Source organism: Octopus bimaculoides, chromosome 2 (genome assembly GCF_046866305.1).
Source record: "Octopus bimaculoides isolate indiv1 chromosome 2, ASM4686630v1, whole genome shotgun sequence".
Taxonomy (NCBI): domain Eukaryota; kingdom Metazoa; phylum Mollusca; class Cephalopoda; order Octopoda; family Octopodidae; genus Octopus; species Octopus bimaculoides.
In genome coordinates, this window is record NC_142929.1 from 130,236,498 (window position 1) to 130,252,585 (window position 16,088).

Below are 16,088 nucleotides of genomic sequence, written 5' to 3' on the forward strand. Positions count from 1 at the left end.
TCTTGAATAAATTTCCTGAATACTTGTTCTCCTATGTCTCGATTGAGTGTTGTCTTATTTTTGAGAACTTTGGTGAAAACAATGTGCTTTACCTTGACATTAGTAAGACATTTTACTATATCTTCCATGAAAATCTCCAAGTCAAGTTACTAGCCTACATGCTCCATCAAACTATCATCTCTTGAATCAAATGTTTTCTGTTAGACTCCATTACAGCAGTCAACTCTATAATTATGGTATACTTCAAGACTCTGTTATGTCTTCAAATCTCTTCTTTTTATACATTAATAAACAATTCCCTGCTACGTGTAGAAACATACACACATTTACATACAAGATGGTACTGAGCCCCTCACTCTTCCTTAAGCTTTAGTACATTGGTACTATCAACATCAACCCTAGAACCTTACATTAAACTGCCACTTCATTCATAAGCAGCAACTTTGAAATCAACTTGCAATGGAAATATGATGACAGTCTGTATCAACAGCAAGTAAGCATAAATACTACATGTATGAAGGAAAGAAACATGCAGAACACTCTCCTTGTACGTAAATACTACACAGCTAAACAAATGTTCAGCTGACCCATGAGAGAGCATCTACATGCCCACTCTGTCTGCTAGAAATTGTAGCTAATTTTTCTATTACTCTTGCACTAACATCATTTAAAAAGACAACATTGCTGGGCTGATGCTGCAATGACTTACTCACCTACATGCTGCTTCTTTTATCTAGGCTTTTACTGCTGCTACAAAAATTTCTGCTCCTATAATGTTTCAAGATGTAGCACATTCACACAAGTCCTCACTCAAAGAATTTTCCCATCTGTTCCTAAATATATCCTATGTCTCATTACAATTATATTTTTGTTACTTTAGAGAACAATGGAATGTTTGCACATAACTTCAATCCCCAGTTAAGGCTTTCAAATAAATAACTATAGAATTATCTAAATTATTTATGTTTCAGATACTCTGAATCACATTGTGCTTTATACACATGTGTCTTATTTACTATTACACCTTGGAATGTTATGAATCTAAATGCTGCATAGACCAACTAAATAATAATTCAAAAAAATAAATGCATACATATCTATCATTTATACATACGTTCATACATATATTGATAAAAAGTGTATATACTTACTTAAACCATTTAACAGTTGGTTTGGGTTCACCAATTACTGTGCACTTAAGCTCCAATGGTTCATCAGCCTTCAGAGTCTGAAAAATTTAGATATGAATGTATTACTTTATATTTACACATATTTAAATAGGTTAACATTGACAAAGAATGGTGCCCTTTTAATAAAGTTCTGTGTGAACAAAATTATTTGCACCAAGGTAGAAATGGTCTCTTATTATTCTTACTATCAGTTACAAATCATTTATTAATATGTACCCAAAGTGTAATAGTAACAAGATATTAAACTGACAGAAAAAAATCTGTAACCTACCACAGGTTGAAGAATTTCTTCAAATTCTGGCTTTTGCTCTAGAAAAATTAAAAAATTAAATACATTAATTACACACATTTACATAATCTGGCATGCTTTAAATCCACAGGATAATATTCAATCCAGAATAATCTAAAACTTAGAAACACTGTATTCTGTAGTTCTGTTATCCTTTTACATTACTAACAAATATCTCCCCATTATATACATGGCAAAATTTCAAGAGATATCAGAAAAAACATATACCTAAAAAAACCATAAAGATTTATTTTAATGTAACTATTACATAAATCACATATACACACATGCCCATGTGAATTAACTGCTAAAACATTATGTAAATTTCAAAATTTCCCTAAAGATATCTAACTATATTTTTATACAGAAACATTCCTCCCCCAACCTTTTTTTTTTTTAAGAGGAAGAATCATATATCTTACATATGTTCATATGGTAAGAGGAGATCTATATTTTACATGTTATATATATAAAATTCTTTCCACTTTTTAAAAAATTGTATGACATATATATCTTAATAATAGAGTGGATAGATGGATTTTCGAAATTTTAATTTTTGGAGACAAACTTCTCAAGTGTTTTCAAAGGTCCATCCATCTAAAAGACTCATGTAAAAGAATTTAGCAAGACATATAGAAATTCTTTTGGTGTTTTTCCTTTATTTTATGTTTTCTCAGCCCTGAGGCTAATAATTCTTTAATCTTACCATTTAAAAAGAACATTGTAATTCAAGAAAACATCTTTGTTTACAATATATACTAACCAAATAGATTGATTGTAGCTTCACATTCTGCTGAGCCAGCTGAATTAGTAGCAACACATTTGTATATACCAGCTTCTGGTTTTGTAAATGTAGGTATTTTCAAGGTGCAAACATTTTCTTGGCGAGTAATTGGAGATTTGGAAGTGTTTTTAATCTCCTTATCATTTCTGTAATATAAGAAAAAAAAATCACAAGATATATTAAAATGAAATAAATAAAATTTTACAAAATTAATTATATGAAACCCCACATTCATTTATCTTGCTCACATTTAAAGAATCTTTACATCTGGAATACCAATGCATTATTGATATTTATTTAAATTTACATTATTACATGGTAATGAATTTTAGCTTATATATGAGAAATATTCTTTTGACAATGTTAACTCCAGTTGTTACTGGTAAAGAGTAGTTATTAACTATTATGGTAAAACTTTAGCTATGCAGCCCATAGTATACTAGCAAACTTGGTTCTTCTTTCTGTTTTTTTTTATGCTATTTGATATTCGACTGACTGAAACAGATATAATTTCAAGAACATATAGGGAGAACTGTTCAATTCTACTAGTTCTATTTATATAAAAAGGTAATAAATCAAGCAGAAAAGCCTTAAGTTTGTAACAAAGGAAATATCAGATGTTGTAATCACTGTATGGTTTATATAACAGTACAATTTCTTTTAAGAAGGAACAGTGTAATGGCATTTGCAGGCCCTATGAAACTGGTGAGATTGATATGGTTAACTTTCTTTATCTTTCATCTTTAGCTTGTTTCAGTCATTAGACTGCAGCCATGCTGGAGCACTGCCCTGAAGAATGTTTAGTCAAAGATATGAAACCCAGTACTTATTTTTATTTTCTGAGTGTGGTACTTATTTTATTAGTCTCCTTTTGCTAAACTGCTAAGTTATGGTGACATAAACACACCAGCATCAGCTGTTATGTGGTGCAGGGACAAACACAGACACAAAGATACACACACACATATACACAGTGGGCTTCTTTAAGTTTCCATCTACTAAATTGACTCACAAGGCTTTGGTTGGCCCAAGACTATAGCAGAAGACACTTGCCCAAGTTGCCATGCAGTGAGATTGAACCTAGAACTACGTGGCTGGAAGAAAGCTTCTTACCACACAGCCATGCCTGCACCTACTGAAAGAAAAACATGTTCAGGGATTTCAATCTAGATAAGAATGTCTGACTTACTTAAACCATTTAATTGTTGGTTTAGGTTCACCAGTGACTTCACATGTCAGTTCTACAACTTCATTTGTCTTCACAGTCTAAAATGTAAAATATTAAGACAATTTAAATATAATTCAAATAAATAATAAATTTTATCATATTAAGAATAATTTGAATAAATATAGACAAAATATTCTACTTACAGCTGGTTCAAGGACTTTAACAAATTCTGGAGCTTGTTCTAAGAATTCAATTAAAAGAGTATCATATTAGGTTTTTAAATATACATATGCATCAATCTGAATTAAACTTTATAAATAAATATGAATTTTATGTAATTTTTTAGAATATTACTTTCTTGACTGGAATATTATTTTACCTGAATATCATTAATATGAATGATACACTTATGAATATACTTATAATACACTTTACTGTCATGTATAGAGCAATTATGCCAAAGCAAAAATGTATACAAGATAGTCGTAATTCAAAATGCAATTTTTAAAATGAACATGTTTTGTTTCTATTTTAGAAAATAGAATTAACCATTAGACTTTTTTTTAAAAACCCACTTTTTTACCGAAAAAAAAGACCCAAGATTTTACATACCAAATAAGGTAACTGAAGCTTCACAACTTGTTGTTCCTGCAGGATTAGTTGCAACACATTTATAAAGGCCTGCTTCTGCTTTAGTAAATTTAGCCATTTTCAAAGTGCATACATCTCCCTCTTGTGACATCTTATATTTAATAGTTGGCTTAATTTCAACATTGTCTCTGTAATGAAATATAAAGAGATATTTCTTTTAATATTTATCTCAATCTTATGGTGAGCTCTAAATGCAAAAAAAATTACAAAATATGAAATTAAATTTCATCCAGTTTTCTGAGAATACAAGTAGACATTTTACTTCAACATAAGATAAAATTTAAAGAATCTAAAATAACAAAAGCACAAAAATCACAATTTTCCTCTATTATGTTCTAATATTGTCATGTATTGCAAAATCATTTTCTTGCAAACACAAATATTTTATATATAGTTCAGCCTCTTAAAATCCATTTAATCCTTTCTTTTTAATAAGTGATCCAAATTTAAAGAAAGTAAGAAGATTATTACTAACTGAAAAATATAAGCAGATTACATAACTGAACAGAATTGCTTTTGTTGTGTTTCTGAGCAGAGCAATTTATTCAGTTCATCTGGAAATGCTATCAGTGATAGGTTAGCATCCTATCCAAGGAGTAATGTCCTAACTTAAATTGGATGGTCATCTTCATTGGGATCAAATCATGATGCTTAACCAAACCAACATATCACAAATATTGTCCTGAAACTATATAAGGGTGCTGGAACAATAGCTTGTTCCTTGCATTTGACTGGCCACTTTCATGGCAGAGATTTGTTTTAAATAGCTGACTGAGCTATTCAATATCAACATTCCTTAAAAAGTTAAATATAAGATATGTGCACCATAGATATTAACCAGAATTTTTTTAAATGTTGTATATTATTTGCAATCAATTTCTCAATAGAGATAATAGTAAAGTGTTTCTAGCATTAAACTTTTTTTAAATATCTTAATGTAATGGAATTTTAAATAAATATATCCTAATAATTACCATTATGCACATAAATATTTTAAGAAACAAAAAACTTACTTGAACCATTTGATGGTCGGTTTGGGTTCACCAGTAACTTTGCACACCAAATTCAAACTTTCTTCATTTTTGATGCTCTGAAATGAAAATTAAAAATCAATGAATAAGCGTCTAACTATAAAAAGCAAAACTCAGATTTTACCAACATGTAAAAAAAATAATAAAAGGAAAAAAAAATTCATGATTCGGAATGAAATACTTACAGTTGGTTGAAGAACTTCTACAAATTCAGGTTTCTTCTGTTCTGGTTTGGCTTCCTTTGGTTTGTCTTCCCCAAGTGTGATAGTAGCTTCGCATTCAACTGAACCAGTGGAATTTGTAGCAACACACTTATAAACACCGACATCATTCTTAGTGAATTTAGTTGTTTTTAATACACATATAGTACCATCTTGAGTGATTTTGGTAAGTGTTGTTGGCTTAATTTCTTTGTTGTCTTTAAACCACTTAATGGTAGGCTTTGGTTCGCCTGTTACCTTACATTTCAGTTCCAATGGTTCATTCAATTTGATAGTGGCTGATGTGAAGATTTCTTCAAATTCAGGTTTGCGTGTCTTAGGCTTTTCTTCCTCAAGTGTAATAGTAGCTTCGCATTCAACTGAACCAGTGGAATTTGTAGCAATACACTTGTAAACACCCACATCATTCTTAGTGAATTTACTGGTTTTTAGAGTACATATAGTGCCATCTTGAGCAATCTTGGTAAGTGATGTTGGCTTAATTTCTTTGTTGTCTTTAAACCACTTAATGGTAGGCTTTGGTTCGCCTGTTACCTTACATTTCAGTTCCAATGGTTCATTCAATTTGATATTGGCTGATGTGAAGATTTCTTCAAATTCAGGTTTGCGTTCCTTAGGCTTTTCTTCATCAAGTGTTATTGTTGCTTCACATTCAACAGAACCAGTGGAGTTTGTAGCAATACACTTGTAAACACCCACATCATTCTTAGTGAATTTGTTAGTTTTCAGAGTGTATACTGAGCCATCTTGAATAATTTTGGTGAGAGAGGTTTGTTTGATTTCCTTGTTGTCTTTAAACCACTTAATGGTAGGCTTTGGTTCACCTGTTACCTTACATTTCAGTTCCAATGGTTCGTTCAATTTGATATTGGCTGATGTAAAGATTTCTTCAAATTCAGGTTTGCGTTCCTTAGGCTTTTCTTCATCAAGTGTAATAGTAGCTTCGCATTCAACAGAACCAGCAGTGTTTGTGACAACACACTTGTAAACACCAACATCATTCTTTGTGAATTTATTGGTTTTTAAAGTACACACTTCACCATCTTGAATAATTTTGGTAAGTGTGGTTGGCCTGATTTCTTTTCCATTCCTAAAAAAATATATAATTTTCTTGTATAACTACATAAACTATAATTTTCTTACATAACTACATAAGATATAGGAATATAAAGACTATATATCTATAATAAATATTAATTTATTTCAAATGGTAAGCAAATGAGTTTTGTTTTCCCATTATTAAATTTTTAAGAGAATATATGTCAATTCTAATATAATTATTAGTCATTTTCTCAGGGCTATTCATCACTGAGGAGGCTAAATCAGGCCAAAACACCAATGTCTGATGATCCCCTGATGTCATTTTTAAGACTCAAATTCCCTTAAGAGAAGTTTCTCTGAAACAAAATATTACAGCTAGAACTGTTCTATACTTGTATAAACACAGTAACTGTCACACACACCATTATTTTAATCTAATGCTGTTTCAAGTGTGTATATTTAATTTAAACTTGTCCAGCTTCAGCACAAATCAATAACTGTTTTGTTTCTGATTTCTATATTGGAACTGGCATCTGATGATTTGCTGATAAGGAGTCTCTCTAAGATAGCTAGTGCCATTCTCTTTTTCTATGCACATTTTGTTATACATATAGTTATTTTAATTTAATACTGTTTCAAGTATGTATGCTGAGAGAAGTTATAGCCTTAAAACAATTATCAGGTTTTATGAAACTTTGAATGATGAAACTGGACTAGATTACAAACAGAAGACTTTTATAACCAAATGTATTCATAGGGTCGGAATGAAAATACATTTTAAGAAAAAACATGAATGACAACAGACACTAACCATGAAAATAAATTATAAGTTGATTATATTTGAAGAAAAAACCTTCCTATTTCATTCATTATCATAATTCTCTTTAAATAAGTGTTGGTTGTGTTTATTCTTTATATCTTAATATTTCTATTCTTTCAAGTCAGAATTGAGATTGAAACTTTAATTTAAATTCTTGTAAAAAGCTACATTAATAAGATGATACTCACTTAAACCACTTGACAGTTGGCTTTGGTTCACCACTGAATTTGCACTTCAATTCCATACTGTCACTAACTTTGAAAGACTAAAAAAAAAAATAGACATAATATATAAATACAAATATAACATAATGATAATACAATAAATATAATCAATAAAGAAATTATTAAATTGTGAAGAAGTTTTAAAATGTTTATAATGTTACTTACGGCTGAGTTAAATACCTCTTCAAGGACTGGTTTCTTCTTTAGGTCCTTTTTCTCTGTAAATTTACAAAGTGTATAAGTGTGAGAAAGCAATTGCAAAGCTATGAAAGAAATTAACATCAAATTGTTCATCATAAAATACAGAAAATTTATAATAATGGAAGTTTTTGCTGCTTCCCAATTCAGAGTCAAACAAAAGCATTCATACTTGTTTGGAAATAGATGAAACATACCTGTGACTTTGACTTTACATGAAGTTGAAGACGAACCAACATTGTTAGTTGCTTTACATGTATATTCAGCAGTGTCTTGTTTTGTAACTTTATGGATGGTCATTGTATGAGTGGTTTCAGAACTTTCAATTGTGAAATGTTCAGATGGTTTAATTTGAACACCATTTTTGTACCTAGAAAGAAAGATGTTTAAACAGTTAATTTTTGTACGGGGTTATGAGTATCCACATTACTAAAAATATTATTAACATGAATGATTAAAGAATAAAAATGAAAACAAGAAAATATTTCACATTTATTTTACAATTTGAAATGCTTTATACAAAATCACCAACATAACAATTAAGATAATATTGGTTGGTTTAAGAAGTAAACCTATAAGTTTTTCCCAGAGCCAACTATTTACAATATAGACAAGAAACTTAGACAAAGCTAACTAAAAAATATTATTTATAGCAACATAGACCTTGAAAACTTCCTCCAGCTTATTATCATCCAATATCAAAATATAGCCACTATACATACAAAAGAAACACACAGTATTTCACTTACAATAGTATCTAACAATATACAGCTAAATAACCATCAAATTCTGATTAACTTTCATGGGGTAAATGCTTGTATAATATAGTAAACAAGATCCCAAAAATTAGGCATTATATTTTGGTCCAGAAACAACTTTCCCTCTGAGCAATTGCTGATTCACTACAAAGTAAAAATGAACCCCACATTGAACAATGCCATCATGTCTTAGACACAACAGCTGTGACAGAACTATTTGAGATGAAACAGGTGGGAAAGTTTTCAGTTCAACAATTTTACATAGTTACTACCTCACTGATGTTTTGTGTCATCTCCTTATGTACCTTCTACAGTAACTATAATGGTCTCCCTTCTTCTGAAACAACAAACTGTAGAAAAATAGTGCACATACCTATTCCCATTCCCTCTGACTTACTGCCCTACATTAGATATAATATCTAATCTTCAGGAATTGCATTTGTTTGAATCTCCCTCCCTGTCCATATTTTTTCTACAGACATCAATTGATGGTATATAAACTGATTACCAATAGTATTGTAAAACTGATTACAGAAGTATATACAAGAATACAGAATAAATAATCATATTAAAAAGACTGATAACTTGATACTATATATACTAACATGATTTTATTCTAAGCTTATAAGGAAAACAACTTACCATGTTATTTCAGGACTTGGAGCTCCTTCAGTCATGACAGTAAACTGAACATCAGTTCCTTCATCTGGTTGTTTATCATCCAATTTTTTGGTGAATGAAGGAGCAATTGTAAATTCAGCAGTAACATCTTGTAGATCTTGTTCCTATACAAAATATTTAATTATAGTTGTTTAAATTGCATAAAAGGAAGTATGAAAATTAAAATCATCAAATGTGAACCAAATTATTTTGCTGTTCAAGAAATAAGATATGGTAAAATATAATTGTAAATCTAAAGATAAAATGAAACGTTATTACAATTTCACTTGAATTCAGTAAAGAAATCATTATATAGATTTGTATTATGAATTATAATGTAGTCTGAGATGAAGAGATGAAAAACCTTTGAGTATAGGTTTAACTAATCAAGAGTGACCTGGGTCTAAAGAATTTCAATAAAGGGTGAATTTGTAACATCCTTAAGAAGACCTAAACATGAAACCATGAAATTCAATAAAACTGTCCAACAATTTTGGGTGTCATACTTAACTTCATGCATGTATTTTACTAATTACTATGAAAAATAAATGCATGAATTTTGAAAACTCAGTTGACTGATGTATTGAAGATGACTTAAATAGCATTGTTTTTTGCCTTTTTTTTACTGGGTTGGCTAGAGAACAGGGTTGTGCTCATAACCCCTTTGGGTACTCTGAGGCCCAAAGAGGCCAGTAAGATTAATTTGATAGAATCGTTGCAAGCTATATTTACAAATATTAATTAGTTAAACGTTAGAGGTAAAGAGCCATTATCATTTTCTAGTTTGTGGCAATTACATTAAGGATTCCTTGACTGACAGTATAATGAAATCCCAACAGCAAAATATGATACTATATATCACTGAAATAAAGTAAATGTAAAGGGGATTAATTTTAAATAATTCAGTAATTAATACTTATTCTAGAAACAACCTAAACCATACCAAATGAAAAAGTTGTTATAATACTGACAATTTATAACAACCTGAATAAGTTAAAATTTGAAGCACTGAATGATTCTCATAAATAAATTCTCAAATAACTGAAATTTACCTCTTAGTTGTAGAAGGAAAGCAAAAGTCTAGCAGTTATGGTTAGTTATTCTAAACAGGAAGAAAATTGTAATAAATTAAGTTTGCTCTTTGTTTGCAGGCAAGTGGACAATTGCAGACATGTTTTTGTTTATATAGTCTACACAAGCATACTTTGATCAGTTGATAGAAGTTTCTGTATAAAGAAATGTGTTTTTAATGTTTTTAATGATATATTTTGCATATATCATTCAGTACACCACACCTTAACTTTTTTAACTAAATTCATGTCATTAGCCCACTTAAGTTATCTCTTTTTATTCATTTTATTTTATTTTAAATTTTTATGAAACTGGCTAAATTACGAGTAGAGTTTCTGTTAAATATCACTGGGTACTAAACAGACCTAATGCTTAAAAAAGAAAAAGGATTTTAGTAGAATTATAGATGTATTGTTTATTTCTTTCTTGGAGTCTGTAATGCAAAAACAGTTGAATATCAATTGCAGAATATGCTATGAACTTCATATAGAAGATGCATAGGGATAATGAAAATGTTAGATATTGAGCTCAAGCATTGTCAAAGCAACTGAGTGAAACAAGTGTCAAATATAACAGTGTGAACTTCATGTTGACAGAAAGAAAATGAGGACAGAAGAAAAATCTGAGGTATAGATAGGCAACAGATGACGATGATGATGATGAGGAGGATGAAGCAGAAGAAGAAGAAGAAGAAGAAGAAAAAGAAGAAGAAGAAGAAGAAGAAGAATGAGATAATGAAATATGAATTTTAAAAATTATGGCAAAATATTTTTTTTTAAATTAAAAGTAAAATGACTAAATAAAAAGACAGAATAATATTAATATGATTTTTCACATAAGTACAAGGCTTCTTATTTGCGAGTAAGGGATAGTTGATTAAATACATCCCAATATTTGACTGACACTTATTTTATCAATTTTAAATGGATGAAAGGGAAAAAAATCAACCCTACTGTGGTTTGAACTCACAGGATAAAGGACAAGAAGCAAATATGGCAAGGCCTTTTGTCCATTTTGATTCTGTTAACCTCTGCCTCATGATGATGATGATGATGATACTTGCTTCTGATTTAGGCAGAAGACCAGCAATTTTGAGGTAGTTGATACCATCAACCATAGTACTTGACTGATATTTTATTTTGTTTATTAACCCCAGAAGGATGAAAGGCAAAATTGACCTTAAAGATATTTGAACTCAGAATATAAAGAGCTGGAACAAATACCACAAAGTATTTTTTTCCAGTATTCCAAAAGAGACAGTGAAAGAGGAAGAGAAAGAGGGAGTAGAGAGGACAAAGGAGAAGACTGGAGAGAAGAAGGAGAAGACTGGAGAGAAGAAGGAGAAGACTGGAGAGAAGAAGGAGAAGACTGGAGAGAAGAAGGAGAAGACTGGAGAGAAGAAGGAGAAGACTGGAGAGAAGAAGGAGGAGGAGAGTTACGGTGAACAATGATAATGATGATGGCAACAATGACAACCATGATGAAGACAATATCAACAATGATGATGAGGAGGAGGAGGAGGAGGAAGAGTGGGGGGACAGCATACAGCAACTGTTTTTCTTTGAAGAGTTGCAGAAAAAAACTGATGAACTGCAAAAGATACAATCAAGATATTCATGATTGCATAAGAAAATATCTTGTTCAATAAATAGATGAGTTCAGTTTGATTTTTAAGTTTGAAGTGGATCAAGTCCTCTCCTAAAAAAATATAAAAAAGCTTTGTTAAAGAGATTATCATTTTTCAGATTATTAACCACTTATTTTAAAGATGAAAATAGTATTTTACAATATTTACATCAGTTTCATCTCTGATCATCACCATAATGTGCACTCCAAGATTCAATTTGAATCTTTTTATAATTAATTTAGAAATAACAGCTGCTTTTTAGAATCCAGTCGAAGATGATGTACACAATTAGAGATATGATACCTGATGGCAGAGACCAAACCAATCACAGCAATGAGAATGCAAATATTACTGAAAATCATATTTAATCTCTAAAGATGTGGTTAATAGTCTAAAAAATAATAATTATATTAACTATTAATCTTAGAAATTTAGTAATTTAATCAAATATTTAGCAAAATTTGTTTGAAATTATTAGAACCAATATTAAAAAAAGAAAAATATAATCATTTATAGAAAGCTGTCCATTTGTAATAAAAACTAAATCATAATATTCCTCCCGCTCTCTCTCTTTCTCTATCTTGAGCTTATGATCTCATTATCCCAGAGATTACATGGGTTTCTGAAGTGTTTAGTTGTCTGAGAGTACAAGACTACCTTCCTTTGAATGAGTTTCCAGTTCATTTGCGGGTTAATCCCTAGTATCTGCCCTAGTAGAGCAACAGAAAATGAAGTGCCTTGCTCAATGATACATGTCCACTGGTTTGGGAATAAAACTCATGATTTAATGAATGTGAGGCTAATTCCCTAACCACCAAAGCACTTTCCTTCACCTGTGATAATATAGTCAGGAAAATAGAAGATAAACAAACTATCGCGAAAGTGAAATCATGATGGCACCACTGTCCGAGCGTGATCGTTACCAGCACTTCCTGGCACTTGTGCCGCAGCGTCACGTTCCTGGCATCTAGTTTTCCAGTCCTCAGTCAAATCGTCCAACCCATGCTGGCATGGAAAGCGGACGTTAAACGATGACGATGATGATTTGTGAACTGCTGAAGTTTAATCCTGATAAGTTTTTCTTATACATATTATAAATCAATTAATTCATTACTATAGGAAAAAGAGAGGATAATTTACAAATGGAGAGCTTAAATCAGAATAAATATCTGCAATATATTTAAGATTTTAGTGGAGTGTTTAAGTTGAAGTAAGAGAGTAACAATCTTTTACATTTTCTTTCACTTGACAACCACCTGAACAACCTAAAAAATAATAGATGTGTCCATGAGTGTTATTCTTGGTACATATATTTATGTTCTCACTGAATAATTAAAAATACTGATTATTTAGCCATATATCATATATAAAATATACTAAAAGGAAACAAATATTAATCATGTTATCACAGTTATAAGAACAAATATTATTACCATTAATGTAGATAATAACAGATTTACCTCTTGTAAAATGAAAGTGTCTTCAACAGTCACATCTTCAGAGGTATCAATACCAAATGATGCAGATAATTCTACATCTTCCTTAGATTTGTCTTCAGCTGGGAGAGTGAAAGACATATCTGTACTAACATCTTCTGCTGTTGGTTGTTGAAATATAAAGTCTGTTTCCACATCCTCAACTGCCATTTTCTTTGGTTTCTCCTCAAAGACGAAGTCAGCTGAAATGTCTTCAACTTCTTTATCTTGTATTTCTAATTTGAAGGTTTCAGCAGTATCAACTGTGTCACGTGGTTTCTCTTCTTCAATCTGGAAAGCGACTTCAGTATCAACTGGTTTCTCTTCTTCAATCTGGAAAGCGACTTCAGTATCAACTGGTTTCTCTTCTTCAATCTGGAAAGCGACTTCAGTATCAACTGGTTTCTCTTCTTCAATCTGGAAAGCGACTTCAGTATCAACTGGTTTCTCTTCTTCAATCTGGAAAGCGACTTCAGTATCAACTGGTTTCTCTTCTTCAATCTGGAAAGCGACTTCAGTATCAACTGGTTTCTCTTCTTCAATCTGGAAAGCGACTTCAGTATCAACTGGTTTCTCTTCTTCAATCTGGAAAGCGACTTCAGTATCAACTGGTTTCTCTTCTTCAACCTGGAAAGCGACTTCAGTATCAACTGGTTTCTCTTCTTCAATCTGGAAAGCGACTTCAGTATCAACTGGTTTCTCTTCTTCAATCTGGAAAGCGACTTCAGTATCAACTGGTTTCTCTTCTTCAATCTGAAAAGCTACTTCAGTATCAACTGGTTTCTCTTTTTCAATCTGGAAAGCGACTTCAGTATCAACTGGTTTCTCTTCTTCAATCTGGAAAGCGACTTCAGTATCAACCGGTTTCTCTTCTTCAATCTGGAAAGCAACTTCAGTATCAACTGGTTTCTCTTCTTCCAACTTGAAAACTGCTTCAGTATCGAGTGGTTTCTTTTCAGTACTATCAAGCATTAAACTAAACTCAGCATCTTCAGCTGTTTGAACTGTAGGGGTTTCTTTTTCCTCCTCCAGCTTGAAGCTTGCATCAACAAAGGTTTCCTCTTCTGTAAGGCTAAATTCAGCTTCAACATCTTCAGTAGGTTGTTTTTCAGTTATATCTGTTTTGTCTTCCAATATTTCTACTGTACTCATTTCTGCAACCTGAGTTTTGTGTTTATCAGTAATTGATTCAGAAGCAGTCACTGTATCCTTTTGGCTCTTACTGATTTCTGAAACCATGTCTTGGGTATCTGTGCCAGACAAAGTACCAGTTTGTATAACAGTTATATCAGATTGTGAAATATTAAGAGGTAGTTTTTGTTTATCATCCATAAGAGTTACTTTTTCAAAAGGAATATCAGAAATGTCAGATAAACCATTTTCTGATACCTGTTCTTGTACAAAGCCTACCATAGATTTGGGGATATCAGTCAAAGTTGCTTTACTTTTCTCTGGTTTCTTTTCAGAATCAACAACACTGACTTTTTCAACACTGACATCAGTAATATCAGCAAGACCATTTTCTGTCAAATGTTCTTGCACAATTCCAACCATAGATTTGGGGATATCAGTAAGAGTGGCTTCACTTTTCTCTGGTTTCTTCTCAGAATCAACAACACTTATTTCTTCTACACTGACATCTTTGATATCAGATACAATATTTTCAGTGACGTGTTCTTGAGCTACTCCAACCATAGATTTGGGGATATCAGTAAGAGTGGCTTCACTCTTCTCTGGTTTCTTCTCAGAATCAACAACACTTATTTCTTCTACACTAACATCCTTGATATCAGATACGATATTTTCAGTGATATGCTCTTGGGCAACTCCAACCATAGATTTGGGGATATCAGTAAGAGTGGCTTCACTCTTCTCTGGTTTCTTTTCAGAATCAACAACACTTATTTCTTCTACACTAACATCCTTGATATCAGATACAATATTTTCAGTGATATGCTCTTGAGCCACTCCAACCATAGATTTAGGAATATCAGTAAAGGTGGCTTCACTTTTCTCAGGTCTCTTTTCAGAGTCAACAATGCTTACTTTGTCAACACTTACATCAGAAATATCTGAAAGTCCATTTTCTGTCAAATGCTCCAGCACAACACCAACCATAGATTTAGGGATATCAGTAAGAGTGGCTTCACTCTTTTCAGGTTTCTTCTCAGAATCAACAACACTTATTTCTTCTACACTGACATCTTTGATATCAGATACGATATTTTCAGTGATGTGCTCTTGGGCCACTCCAACCATAGATTTGGGAATATCAGTAAGAGTGGCTTCACTTTTCTCTGGTTTCTTCTCAGAATCAACAACACTTATTTCTTCTACACTGACATCCTTGATATCAGATACGATATTTTCAGTGATATGCTCTTGGGCAACTCCAACCATAGATTTGGGGATATCAGTAAAGGTGGCTTCACTTTTCTCTGGTTTCTTCTCAGAATCAACAACACTTATTTCTTCTACACTAACATCCTTGATATCAGATACGATATTTTCAGTGATATGCTCTTGGGCAACTCCAACCATAGATTTGGGGATATCAGTAAGAGTGGCTTCACTCTTCTCTGGTTTCTTCTCAGAATCAACAACACTTATTTCTTCTACACTGACATCCTTGATATCAGATACGATATTTTCAGTGATATGCTCTTGAGCTACTCCAACCATTGATTTAGGAATATCAGTAAAGGTGGCTTCACTTTTCTCAGGTTTCTTTTCAGAGTCAACAATGCTTACTTTGTCAACACTTACATCAGAAATATCTGAAAGTCCATTTTCTGTCAAATGCTCCAGTACAACACCAACCATAGATTTAGGGATATCAGTAAAGGTTGCTTCACTTTTCTCAGGTTTCTTCTCTGAATC

At 31.7% G+C, this 16,088-nt stretch overlaps 1 protein-coding gene across 1 annotated transcript in view; it reads right to left on the minus strand.

Moving 5' to 3' along the window:
* LOC106877301 (uncharacterized) overlaps window positions 1-16,088 on the minus strand; it is a 449,889-nt gene that overhangs the window by 189,280 nt on the left and 244,521 nt on the right. Inside the window, exons 94-106 of the mRNA XM_089338059.1 lie at window positions 13,194-16,088; window positions 9,018-9,160; window positions 7,815-7,987; window positions 7,585-7,637; window positions 7,384-7,460; window positions 5,299-6,424; window positions 5,096-5,172; window positions 4,044-4,210; window positions 3,635-3,672; window positions 3,453-3,529; window positions 2,243-2,409; window positions 1,462-1,499; window positions 1,152-1,228 (exon numbers count right to left, since the gene is read on the minus strand). The exon at window positions 13,194-16,088 is cut by the window's right edge and continues 1,458 nt beyond it. Coding sequence (XP_089194185.1) covers window positions 1,152-1,228; window positions 1,462-1,499; window positions 2,243-2,409; window positions 3,453-3,529; window positions 3,635-3,672; window positions 4,044-4,210; window positions 5,096-5,172; window positions 5,299-6,424; window positions 7,384-7,460; window positions 7,585-7,637; window positions 7,815-7,987; window positions 9,018-9,160; window positions 13,194-16,088 — 5,108 coding nt within the window. The remainder of the gene's footprint in view (window positions 1-1,151; window positions 1,229-1,461; window positions 1,500-2,242; window positions 2,410-3,452; window positions 3,530-3,634; window positions 3,673-4,043; window positions 4,211-5,095; window positions 5,173-5,298; window positions 6,425-7,383; window positions 7,461-7,584; window positions 7,638-7,814; window positions 7,988-9,017; window positions 9,161-13,193) is intronic.